Source organism: Python bivittatus, unplaced genomic scaffold, assembly GCF_059951505.1.
Source record: "Python bivittatus isolate LINGU-HERP-01145 unplaced genomic scaffold, Pbiv_v1 ctg000180_np1212, whole genome shotgun sequence".
Classification (NCBI taxonomy): Eukaryota; Metazoa; Chordata; class Lepidosauria; order Squamata; family Pythonidae; genus Python; species Python bivittatus.
In genome coordinates, this window is record NW_028277047.1 from 6,146,192 (window position 1) to 6,159,075 (window position 12,884).

General features: G+C 45.0%; 1 protein-coding gene across 1 annotated transcript; it reads right to left on the reverse strand.

The window, feature by feature from the left end:
• Positions 1-736: 736 nt before the first annotated feature.
• On the reverse strand, positions 737-8,007 carry GAL3ST3 (galactose-3-O-sulfotransferase 3). Its single transcript, XM_088137539.1, has 2 exons — positions 7,757-8,007; positions 737-1,892 (listed from the first exon to the last, which is right to left on the reverse strand). The coding sequence occupies exons 1-2, from the start codon at positions 7,882-7,884 to the stop codon at positions 737-739; spliced, it is 1,284 nt and encodes a 427-aa protein (XP_087993665.1). The 5' UTR covers positions 7,885-8,007.
• Positions 8,008-12,884: the final 4,877 nt, after the last annotated feature.

Below are 12,884 nucleotides of genomic sequence, written 5' to 3' on the forward strand. Positions count from 1 at the left end.
TCCGAGTTCAAATCCTGGCACAACTCCACAGGCAACTTTGGTTCTGGTCTAGCCTACCTTGCAGTGTTGTTGTGAGGATAAAATGGAGGGGGGTACCTTGAATTCTTTGGAGGAAAGTGGGACAAATGTGCAATAAATCTATAAATAAAATAAATACAGCAGCGCCTGCCATGAGGTGAGGCTGAACAGGAGTGCAACCTGTTTGATAATCATTAGCTAAAATCAAAAGCAAATTCCTTTAAAAAGATGGATGCAGAACATCAGGGCAGTGGTGGAAAAGGTGCTCCCCTTTCATCCATCTCAAAGAGGTCAGACATTCATTGGGAAGAGGAAGGAAAGACCAAAACGTGGGGAAGGCGAGAGAAGATGAAGAGGAGGCCTTGAGACTAGCCCTGAACATTTCTAGACAGGAAACAGACCCAGTTTTGTTCTGGTTGCCCAAGGAAACAATTGAAAGCAAGAACTTAGGTCCACTTGGAACACCCATTCATGGTGTCCAAGTCCTAGTTGATGAAAATGGGCCCCCATTTATACACAGCTCCTTTGGTGCATCTGAAAGGAGAGTCCCGCTCACCCAGATGCTTGGGGTCCTGAGTTTCTAAGTGAGTAAAACTGGGTCGAAATGTCCTTGAGACCCAGGGGGGAAAAATCACAGCTCATTGAAAAGGGAACTCCACCAGCCGTCCTCACTGCACAGTGCTCTGCCTAGTGGCATTTCTAAACCCCAACCATCTGCTCAGGAAGCTTTGACCCCAGGGTGCCGAGGTGGGTGCAGAAGTCCCCGGGGGGAGAGAGGCTGATGGGGGATGGCCTTACGCCGATTTTTGAGGCTCTGCTTCCGTAACAGGTAGCGCGAATACTGTACCTCGGGCATGACAAGTTTGAGACATTGCTCGTCCAAATGGGCCCCCGAGCCTGGGAGGTCGTAGCCCACAATGTCCACCTTGGCACTCGGTTGCCAGGGCCGGAGGTCTTTGTTCTTGATCTGCATGGCCGGGCGCAGCTGGGGTTGGCCCTGAAAGCAGTGGCGTGCCAAGCGCTCGCAGGCCTGGTGAAGAGCGTGGACTTCTTTCTGGACACAGCCTTGGTCCATCTTGTTTAGCTTCCTCCAGAAGGTGGCATTGAAGTGGTCGTAGAGGCCGGCGTCGAGAGCGTTCCAGGAGCGGATCTGGGCGGCCACGTGGGCCGAGGTGATGTTGAGCTTGGATTCCGGACTGCGCATATTCAGCTTGACGTAGAGGATGTCGTCCAGGTCCCACGCCAGCAGATGGCGGAGGAGGATCAACGATTCATCAAAATATTCGGCCAACATGACCAGAGAGAAAATGCCTTCTACCTGATGGATGAACTTGGGGAGGTACGTGGGGTCATTGGGGTTGTGCTCGGGGTCACCCCCCAGGTCGTACACCAGGGTATTACGGGCATACATGGCATATTTCTCATGGGAACGGTAGTACTGCTCCGGATTGTTCAGGAAGGTCTCCATGGATCCATTGGGCACCCGTCGGAAAGCCGGGCAGTACTGATTGTAGTAACTGAAAAGGGATTCGAACATGGCCACCGGCTCGCGCAGGATGGTGATGTAAATGGTGTCGTTGGGCATGAGGTGGTGCAGCTCGTCGCGGTTGAAGCGCAAGTGGCTGGCGATGAGGCGGGGCGGGATGGTGTACGGGTGCACGAAGCGAGTCGAGAAGTTGCGGGGGTAGCAGAACTGGTGGTCACAGGCGTGGTGGGGCAGGGCCACGGTGACGTTGTGCCGCTCCGCGAAACGGAAGAGGAGGTTCTGCACGGTGGTGCTAGCTGTTTTGTGGGTCTTCAGGAAGGCCACGGCGGTGTGCTTCGGGTGCGGGGAGACCCAGGACGCGCAGCTGAAGGGAAGAGACTTTGGGAACCTACCGGGGGTAGAAACAACGCATCCAGGGACACTCACGGCCACCCGCTCTGGCACTACCCACATTCTGCCCAGCTTCCTGCAACAGACTGAGCCACAAACTACCCAGTCCTATTTCAGCTAGTGCTGTCATGGTGGGCTCAGATTTGGAGTCGGAGACTGATGAGCTATTTGCTCCAGAGTGTCCAGCAACCAGCAGACGCAGCTGTCCCCGCACTCTGAAGGTGAAGGAGAGGCATTACTGTGCCCTCCCAGCCCAAGAGCTTGGTGGGTTGCAAAGAGAGTAGGGAGTGTTTCTCAACCTTGGTCCTTTTACAATGGGTGGACTTCAACTCCCAGAATTCTCCAGCCAGCTGGGTAATTCTGGGAGTTGAAGTCTGTCAGGATTTTCTCATGGGAAAGAAGTTCATCCCGTTATCTGTACAACAAGATTATGTCTAGCTTATGTAAACAAAACAACTTGTGACTGTGTGTTGTGTACATATACTGCTAATTACTGCCACCTATTGGCGTTGTGTATGCTAGTTACCCAGTGGGGGGGTACAGAGTAGCAATATAACTGGAGCATTGTATGCCCAGAGTTGCAGTTGTCAGTTGTAGTTGCAGTTGTAGTAGAGTGTTAGCCACTATGTAGGTATGTAGGTTATGGGTTATGTAGTTGTAACTAATAACCAAGTAGTGTACCTCTTCTCTGAGAGTTTTTGGCTAGAGACTTTATATTTGTAGATAAGTCTTGGATGCTGAATTTATGAGAAGACGTGTTTTTTTCCTATGTTTTGTATACAACTTGTATTTTATGAAGTTTTGCATTTTTATCAATAAACAACCAGATAGTATATATTTTCTGGCTGAGTTTCTTTGGAGAACAAGATATGGACATTGCAGTTTGCAAACCTACCATGCTGGTGTGTATTTTTTCCCTGGGCAAAGGGTTTCTGGGAGCACTGCTGTAGTCTGCTCAACAGGTTATGGGCCCAGGACCCAGAACCAGGACCCCGGCTTGAGGTCCCAGAGTGCCCAGAGGTTCCAGGTGTGAGGTCCCAGGACTGCTGTTCCAGGACTGTGCCCCGGACGGAGGCCAGGAGTGATGCAAGCCAGGACTGAAATTCCTGAGTGAAGGGTGATTTATGGATTTATTACCCTGCCTGTGAACAGTTCCAAAACCGTTTTCCAAAAGACCGTTTGTTCTTATGCATGCTGATTTAGCTGGTCCGTTTCCTCCACGTGAAGGTGGAGCAAGTTCCACGTTTTGTTATTTGCTTAAACAGAAGTCTGACGCTTTCTCTCGTTTCAAAGAGTTTGTTGCTTTTGCTGAAAGACAACATGGGCAGAAAGTAGGAAGTTTACTGACGGATAGAGGGGGAGAATTTATGAGCAGTGAGTTCCAAAACTGGCTACGTAAAAAAGGCATTTTTTCCACAGATTAACAAATGTAGGCACGTCTGCGGAAAACGGACTTGCTGGACGCAAGGTGGGCGTTCTGAAAGTTTTAAAAGATAGTTTACTGCAGGATGCTCAAGTACCATCCCACTTTTGGGGTGAGGCAATGTTAACAATAAGATTGCAGGGAGAATCATCAACAACCTCAGATATGCGGACGATACCACCCTAATGGCAGAAAGTGAAGAACTAAAGAGCCTCTTGATGAGGGTGAAAGAGGAGAGTGCAAAAGCTGGCTTGAAACTCAACATTAAAAAAACTAAGATCATGGCATCTGGACCCATCAATTCCTGGCAAATAGAAGGGGTAGAAATGGAAGCAGTAACAGACTTCATTTATTTGGGCTCCAAGATCACCGCAGACGGAGACTGCAGCCATGAAATTAAAAGACGCTTGCTCCTTGGGAGGAAAGCTATGGCAAACCTAGACAGCCTATTAAAAAGCAGAGACATCACCTTGCTGACAAAGATCCGCATAATCAAAGCTATGGTTCTTCCAGTAGGAATGTATGGCTGTGAGAGCTGGACCATAAAGAAGGCCGAGCGCCGAAGAATTGATGCCTTTGAACTGTGGTGCTGGAGAAGACTCTTGAGAGTCCCCTGGATGGCTAGGAGGTCAAACCAGTCAATCTTAAAGGAAATCAACCCTGACTGCTCATTGGAAGGATTGATAATGAAGCTCAAGCTCAGATACTTTGGTCACCTAATGCGAAGAGAGATCTCTTTGGAGAAGACCCTGATGCTGGGAAAGACTGAAGGCAAAAGGAGAAGAGGATGGCAGAGGATGAGATGGTTAGAGAGCATCCCTGAAGCAATGAGCATGAAACTGAGCAAACTCAGGGAGGCAGTGAAGGACAGGAAGGCCTGGCGCAATATGGTTCATGGGGTCACGAAGAGTCGGACACGACTTAATGACTGAACAACAACAACATTAACAACAGTGTTTCTCACTAATAGACGCTGGAATTCAGCTGTGAATGATGATCCTTATTTTTTGCTGTATGGTAAATATCCGTGCTTGAAGCATTTGCGCATGTTTGGAACTTCTGCTTACGTACCAATTCCTCAGTCTCAAAGAAGAAAAAACCAACCAAAAACACAGCATTTGAGATTTGTTGGTTATTCATCTGAATCTAAAGCTTATAGATTTTCACTGGGCCGTGGCCAAGTGGTTATCTCTAGAAATGTGAAATTTGAGGAGCCTTCCGAATGGCAAAGGCTGCCTGCAAATTCAGGGGTTTTTTTGCAGTCGCACACAGAGTTAGCTAGAGAGCAAACAGCACCTGCTGCACCCCCCTCCCCGCCGATTAAACAAGAAGCGGAGGCGTTGCCGGCTTTCGCTGAAGCTGAGCAATTAGAGCAGGCAAAGGAGGAAACCGAGGAACAAGAAAAAAGTGGTTTTGAAATTCCACGGAGGTCAACCCGTGTAACAAAAGGGGTTCCGCCTGGCAGGTTCGTTGTTCAACAAGTCAGGGTGCGTCATATTACCTGCGAGCCGCAGAAGTTCAAGGAAGTTTTAAGCTTGGCTTCTCATGAGAAATGGAGAGAAATGGAACGTTGCTCTGAATACTGAGTTCGATGCATTAGTAAAACAGAACATTTTTGAGATTGTTGATTTACCTGTATCAGAAAAAGCCATAGGTTCCAGATGGGTGTTTAGAAAGAAGCTTTTACCTGATGATACGGTTCAGTATAAAGCCAGACTGAAGGTTATTCACAAGAGCAGTTTGTGAATTATAATCTTACATATGCACCTACAGTTAGGCCTGAGTCATTGCGTGTAATGTTGGCCTTAGCTGCACAAAGAAACATGGTTGTTCATCATTTTGATGTGGACACAGCTTATTTAAATGCTGATCTTCCTGAGGTTGTTTACATGAAACAAGCGCCAGGATATTCATGTGGAGATTCCCAGAAAGTTTACAGGTTGCGTAAAGCACTGTATGGATTGAAACAAGCTGGGAGATGTTGGCATCAATGTTTAGATAAAGCTTTGTTGGAAATTGGTTTCAAGAAATCATTAGGTGATTCATGTGTGTATACCAGAGGAACTGGGAAAGACTATACAGTACTTCTCACTTATGTTGATGATTTTTGTCTTGCCACTGGTTCTTTAAACTTGGTAAAAGCATTTGCCAAGCAAATGGAGAAATATTTTAAATTGAAGGATCTAGGTATGTTAAGATACTACCCTGGGATTGAAGTGTACAGAGCTGAACATGGAGAAGTCTATCTAAATCAAAAGATAGAACAGTTGTTAGCACAGATGGGAATGTCAGATGCAAAACCTGTAAAAACTCCAGTGACCTGTGATTTTTTAAAACATGAGATATGTGAAAAGTTGTGTGAAAAACCTGAAGTGTACCATTCTGTGATAGGTTCAATCTTTCACCTAGCCCAATGGACACGTCCTGATTTATCCTATGCTGTTGGAGTTTTAAGCCGTAAAGTGGCCAAACCAACTGAACATGACTGGCAAGGATTAAAAAGGACAATGAAATATTTAAAAGGTACCACAGACCTTTGTCTCAAAATGTCAACCAAAGGGCCTGAAAAGCCTGTAATTTTTGTTGACAGTTCATTTGCAGAAGGTGGTGACAGGAAGTCCATAACTGGGTTTGTTTGTAAAATTGGTGAATCCACAATTGCGTGGAAAGCAAAGAAACAAATATCAATTGCCTTATCCACAGCAGAAGCTGAATTCGCAGCTTTGTCAGAAACAGTTTGTGAGCTAAGATGGTTTCATCAATTATTCACTGATTTGGACATCAAGGTGTCATTGCCTTATACAGGGCATGAAGATTCCCAGGCCTGCATCGGGTTAGCTAAAACAGAAAACCTGAGAGCTCGTACAAAGTATGTGGATGTGAAGTACAAAAATGTAAGACAAGCTACGTTAGGAAATTTCATTGACCTTGTGTATTGTGTATCTGAATCAAACCTTGCAGATGTATTTACCAAAGCACCGCCTATTGTACAACATGAAACAATGTTAACCAGACTTGGGTTTGAACAAATGTAATTGTTTCTGTATTGTTGTAATCAATTGTCTGTATTATTTTTGTAACGTGTGTTGTTGTGTCGAAAGCGGGCTGAGAGGGGTGTCAGGATTTTCTCATGGGAAAGAAGTTCATCCCGTTATCTGTACAACAAGATTATGTCTAGCTTATGTAAACAAAACAACTTGTGACTGTGTGTTGTGTACATATACTGCTAATTACTGCCACCTATTGGCGTTGTGTATGCTAGTTACCCAGTGGGGGGGTACAGAGTAGCAATATAACTGGAGCATTGTATGCCCAGAGTTGCAGTTGTCAGTTGTAGTTGCAGTTGCAGTAGAGTGTTAGCCACTATGTAGGTATGTAGGTTATGGGTTATGTAGTTGTAACTAATAACCAAGTAGTGTACCTCTTCTCTGAGAGTTTTTGGCTAGAGACTTTTTATATTTGTAGATAAGTCTTGGATGCTGAATTTATGAGAAGACGTGTTTTTTTCCTATGTTTTGTATACAACTTGTATTTTATGAAGTTTTGCATTTTTATCAATAAACAAGCAGATAGTATATATTTTCTGGCTGAGTTTCTTTGGAGAACAAGATATGGACATTGCAGTTTGCAAACCTACCATGCTGGTGTGTATTTTTTCCCTGGGCAAAGGGTTTCTGGGAGCACTGCTGTAGTCTGCTCAACAAAGTCCACCCATCTTAAAGGGGCCACGGTTGAGAAACACGAGTAGAGCAAAGGCGCTCTGCGAGGTTACTTGCGAGGAAGGGTCTCGCCCCACTCAATGAGCTACACAGGGGCTGCTTCTATTAAAATAGAGCAGCAAGTCCAACTTCTCTGTGGACGACAACCATGTGTGAACCCCTGCTCCGTGCACCTTGATTCTGGACCTGTGACCTCGACTCTGGACCCGGACCGGCTGACGAACCGGGTACCCAATTCTGACCTTCAGACTTTGCCTGACCTCTCTCTCTCTCTCCCCACTGCTTTCGATTGGACTCGCTAAGCCAAGCTTGCTAAGCATGGGCACTTGTTGCTTTACTACATGTGTGTGTGTTTGCACTCATAGTTACTTTACCAGCCATTTCTAGTAAAGCGTTGCAACCGCCTCTTCGGGGGTGTGCGTGTGCTGGCCTGGAACGGACAAGTGCGCAGTGTGTAATGTTAATTTTAATTCCAATCGTTTTAATCCCTGCCACCCTCTCCTTCTTCCGCTCACGTCTCTATCACTTCCTCCCATTTCTTCTTCCTAAACAAGGCTTTGCTTCCACCCAGCCATGCAACCTGTTGGATCTACCCCCTTTCAGGGGCTCCAGATCCCTCTTCCTGCCATCCCACTCCCCTTTTACAAGCCACTAGCCCATTCCCACATTTCCAGAATGAATTCAGCTCCCTTCCCGGCCTCTCCTTCCTCGGATGCTTACCAGCTGAGGTGGGCGCTCTGGCGCAGGAGCAGAGTGCCGGTGCTGAACGCCAGCAGAAAGAGCAGAAGGATCTTCTTGCGAGAAATCATCTTGAGGTTGTAGGGTAACACTGGCCAAGGGCAGGCCATACTGGGGGGCTCGATCCAAGCACGGTGCGAGTGCAAGTCCTGTCCACATGGGAGTCTGCAGACAGCAGCAGTCAGACACTCTTCGATTCCACAGCGGCAATGCCAGCTCCTGACACACCAACGGAGAACCTGTCAGGAAGAAAAACACCCAATGGTAAACTTGTGTATAGACAATACACCGTGTGTTCACCTTGCCAGACAGGTCAGATTGCAGAGATGATGTGAGGCAGGAGTTTGGAGAATGAGTTTGAGACATACCTGCTTTCAGGCTGCACACAGTTCATCCAAAGAATGAGAATCCAGAGTTCTGATTCATAATACAGGTAGTCCTCTGTGACGGCGAACCGGCATTAACCTGTTTTTTGTACATCCCCTTGTTCTACTCAGTAGATGGAAAAGCTTCCTGAATCCCGCTTCGAAGTTATAGGGATAAGCCTTTTAGCACCGGTTAGAAAAAACAAGCTTTAGGTGTTAGAAAGCCATAAATCTCTGTAACCAGATAAGATCGTGGGAAGGAACCCCAGCTGTATCCTTGGATTGTAACTTTTGAGAACTTGGTTAATTAAAATCAAAGCAGTGCACTAAATTGTTATCACCTGTGAAGGGGGGTGGAGGCCAGCCTGGAGAAGGTACTTAAGATGAGCCCTGGAGCTATAGGAGGTGGATGGGGGGGGGGGGGAGAGGTTTGGAGAAGAAAGGATGTCTGCGTTGAAATCCTTGCTGGTCTGCTGGAACGAGGAAGCTGCGAATTTCAAGCCTTTATTTCATCTGTGTGAGGGAGAGCCCGCTTGTCTGTGTTATTCATCATCAAGGCTTGCTTATGTGAGGCTGTTTAGGTGAAAAGGGATTTATTTACCTGCTTTTACTTTTATGGGACTGTTTGCTTTGAATCAAGCAAGTTTTAACATGCAGCTTAATTTTTGTATACAACCCTTTTGAGCAGTGAGTAAAGCTTCAGTCGGAAAGTTATTCAATTGCTTCTTGAGTTGTTTGTCATTGCACATAACCAGCAACAGAAAGAACCCAGAGAGATGTACCAGCCCTGAGGGTGGTTGTCACATCCTCATTTAGTGACAACTGGGACAGGCAACTCAATTGTTAAGTGAAGCGGTCACTCAGTGAAACTGTGGCTGTGCTTATGATCTTACTTCAGCTTTTTTTTGCTTTACAAACCTGTGAAGGTTGTCAATGTGGGGATTAGTTGCAAAGTTACTTTTTCATCACCACTGTAACTGCAAATGGTTGCTAAATGAGGCAGTCACTAAATGAGAATGACCTGTATTTATCAGAAGGAAAGTTATACTTTCCAACATAAGGATTCCAGCATCAACTTTACTTTCAAATGAGACCCCTGTATATAGGCAACGTATGGCAGCAAAACTCTTGCCTGTTTCTTCCTGCTTTTTCAATTTAATTTTGGAAAGACGAGGTGCTCTGTATCCACTCCATGCTTTGGTAACATCTGATCTTATCAGCGTGCAAAATAACTCTGAAATCTGCCTGCTGATGGATGAATGGATGGGTTCTACAGCCTCCCTTCCAATTAATCAATTAATTGACTGTAATGGTATGTGGGGAATGACCTTGGAAGACTGGGCCAAGAGACGCTGCCAAGGGAACAGTCAGATAAGAGGCAGCTGAGCCCACAGCTGGATAGTGGGTGGGGCAAGAGGCTCAGAACGGTCCCTACCTAGTTTCTCGGGCTGTAGAAAGACAGGGGAATTGTACTTTCAGACTCGCCAGATTCTTCCAATGCCTTATGATAATTAGCTCGTTAAAAGGCATCCAGGCATCAGAACTTTAACCTGCCTCTTTTTCACTGAATGTGGGACTTTTCAGGAAGAGCATACCACTCCGTATATCAAAAACAGTCCCTCTATCATTCAACATCTAATCAATTGCTTGTATATTGCCTGCTAATATTGTTTCTTCACTCACAACTCAGCCCTGGAAATGGGTTTTTAACCATATTTCAATTGGTAATGTTTTAGATTTTGAATGACCAACTCGTTGCTGCAGCCTTAGTTTGGATGATGTTTTCATTTTGCACTCCATTTGATTTTTCTAGTATATTATATGATTGTATTCCAATTGTATCTGTGGATGTGTTTTACTCTAAACTGCCCAGAGAGCTTCAGCAATTTGGATAGTGTAAACATTTTAACAACATAACATAAAATTAAAAGTACTAAGTTGGCAGGAGTAAGTCCTACGTTCCAACAGCTGGCTTATTTATTTATTTAATAGACTTGTCCCAGCCCATCTCCCCACAACAGGGGACTCTGGGTGGGTTACAACAAACTAAAATCAAAAATACACAATTAAAAGTTATAAAAACCAGACATTACAAAGACAAAAAGGCTAAAAAATCCAAGAGGCCGGTAGGGGCCACACCAGGCCGCTAAGGGGCCAGCCAACCCCATTTCTGGTATCCTCCTGCCCCAGGCCAGATGGCAGGGCCAGGTCTTCAAATCCCTCCGAAAGGCCTGGAGTGAGAGGGCCTGTTAACCTGGTTAAACCACTTTCAAAAGGAACGATGCTCAATAAATCCAAAATTAAGTGTCCCCCCCCCATGGCTTTCCTACACTGAGCCTGCAATTCCATGGCTTTAAATGAACTCCCTTACTATTTGCAGAATGAAAAACCAACATCTGGGTCAATTCTTTCACTCTTTCCTCCTCCCCACTCACAAACCCAGAAGAAATCAGAAATATTCTCCAAAATTACTTTCTTTCAGCCACAGAAGGAGATTAGATGTCACAGCCCTGTCTCTTTCTTTGGACAACCTTGCAGCAGGACAGAAAAACAAACCTGGACTTTTCCTGGAAAACAGCTTTAACATTATTTAATTCAACAGACAGAAGCATTTTGACTGGGGAAGCAAATCTTGCCCAAAAGCCAGCCTGTAAGGGACGCACATCTGGAATCTGAAAGAATCCAAAGCCAGCTGTTTCAAGATGCTCCTGAGCATCTGCAGTTCATTCTGCACCTAACCCACCCAATCCATAGTAATCATCAATAATAATTCTTGGGTGCTACATTATTTTATGTTATCTCTGTTGTTTTAAACTTGGTTGTTTTTAATCATATTTTTATTCTGTTTTTAACGGGTGGCTGCCCAGAGTCATGCATATGAGATGGGTGGCCATATAAATGTATTAAATAAAAGTAAATTAAAATGAACATTAACCGTACCATGGAGTCCTTGGGGTTCTCTGAGCTTGGTTGTTTTCTTGCAGACATTTCGTTGCCCGGCTAGGTAATATCTTCAGTGCTACAAGGGAGTGGGGTTTGCTCTCAGAGGACAAACCCCACTCCCTTCTAGCACTGAAGATGTTACCTAGCCGGGCAACGAAACGTCTGCAAGAAAACAACCAAGCTCAGAGAACCCCAAGGACTCCACAGTTCAACCCTGAGCTACAGAGATTCTCTTCTATTAATCTTACCTATTTAGGGGACAAGCTTTTGCAGCAGAGAGGATGATGTTCTAGGTAGACTCAAATGACCGGTATCTTCACATATTAGAAATTAACACCACTCACCGGGTCAACTTAGAAACTCAAGGAAGTTACATGATACCGTGGCTTAACACAGAACTGCATTTTGCATAATCTGTTCAGTCAATAAATGCAAGTTGACACATTCTGTTCTGAAAAAGAGCAAGGTTCAAAACCTTTGGAGAGTCTGCACCACCCTCCTCCAAAATATAAAAGGCCAGAATGATAATTCCTCCCCCCGCAAAACTTTAATATGTCTTATAAAAAGGGGAATTTTCTGGAGGAGAAATGATTTATGTTCAAGACTTTTCAAGAGGAAAAAATGCTTCCTCTTTCATTTTAAAAATTAAAAACAAACGTTTTTAAACGTACAGAATATTTGAGATGTCGCTTTGTACTGGCAAGCCTATTTGGATCGACGTGAAGGGCATCTCATTTTAAAAAAGGTGAGATGTTTTTACGGCACAGTTTGGTATAGGGGTTAATATTGGGCTAGAGACCAGGAGACTATGAGTTCAAGTTTTATTTAGCCACAAAGGTGCTGGGTGTCAGCCTGCTGGGGTAGCCTGATGCCACAGAAGAGTTAAACTCTCTTGAGATTGGGTAGAATAACTGAATCTTGCAAGGCTGTTTCTCTTCTGAATATTATCTCATTTTCTTAACTTAAGGAATGTTTCAACCCCCTTTGCTCATATAATGGTTCTTACCTATTTCCCTCCCTGATTCTCTGCATTGTGTGACTTTGGGTCAGCCTAAGACAGTGTTTCTCAACCTTGGGAACTTTAAGACGTGCGGACTTCAACTCCCAGAATTCCCCAGCCAGCATGGCTGGCTGGGGAATTCTGGGAGTTGAAGTCCGCACGCCTTAAAGTTCCCAAGGTTGAGAAACACTGGTCTAAGATGCCAAGGGCAAGCCATGTTTGAAAAATGTTGCCAAGGAAACTGCAAGGTCTTATAGGGGAGGGGAGGCACCGACACAAACACACAAAAGATTCAAAACACAAATATGGCATACACACCTTTTCCCTACCAGCAAATGCTTTTCCTAAGGAACACAGAATCATGACATCTGGATTCAAGGGATCACAACTGGATAAGTAAGGAGAAAAAATGCCAAGCCCTCAAAATGCTCCTGCCAACCTATGTCCCCTCTCTTTTCCTTTTATTGAAAAGATGATGAATACGTGCAAACTAGAATTAGCGTCCCCTGCTGGAGCCGTAAAACTAGATTTGGACGATAGCCATAAAGAAGTTAGAAATTCCGAAGTCCGCAGCAGAACTCAAAATGGACGTATTTAATTCTTGGACCGGATTATTAGACAGTACTACAGTTCCTCTTGCAAAATCAATCCTATGGAGGCAAGGGACGCGCAACAATTAAATCTGATGATGGCTAATCGTGTAAAATCTTTCCTATTTGCCCACGATTCTGGATGAATCAAGCTGTGTTATTTTGATATAAAAGGGTTAGGTGGAATCTAGTGGGAGACGCTTGGGGGATTG

Bases quoted from the DNA above. Each gene is read 5' to 3' on its own strand.
- GAL3ST3 (XM_088137539.1), bottom strand. From the start codon at position 7,884: ATGGCCTGCCCTTGGCCAGTGTTACCCTACAACCTCAAGATGATTTCT. The intron at 1,893-7,756 runs GTAAGCATCCGA...TACCCCCGGTAG, and splicing joins CAGAGCGCCCACCTCAGCTG to GTTCCCAAAGTCTCTTCCCT.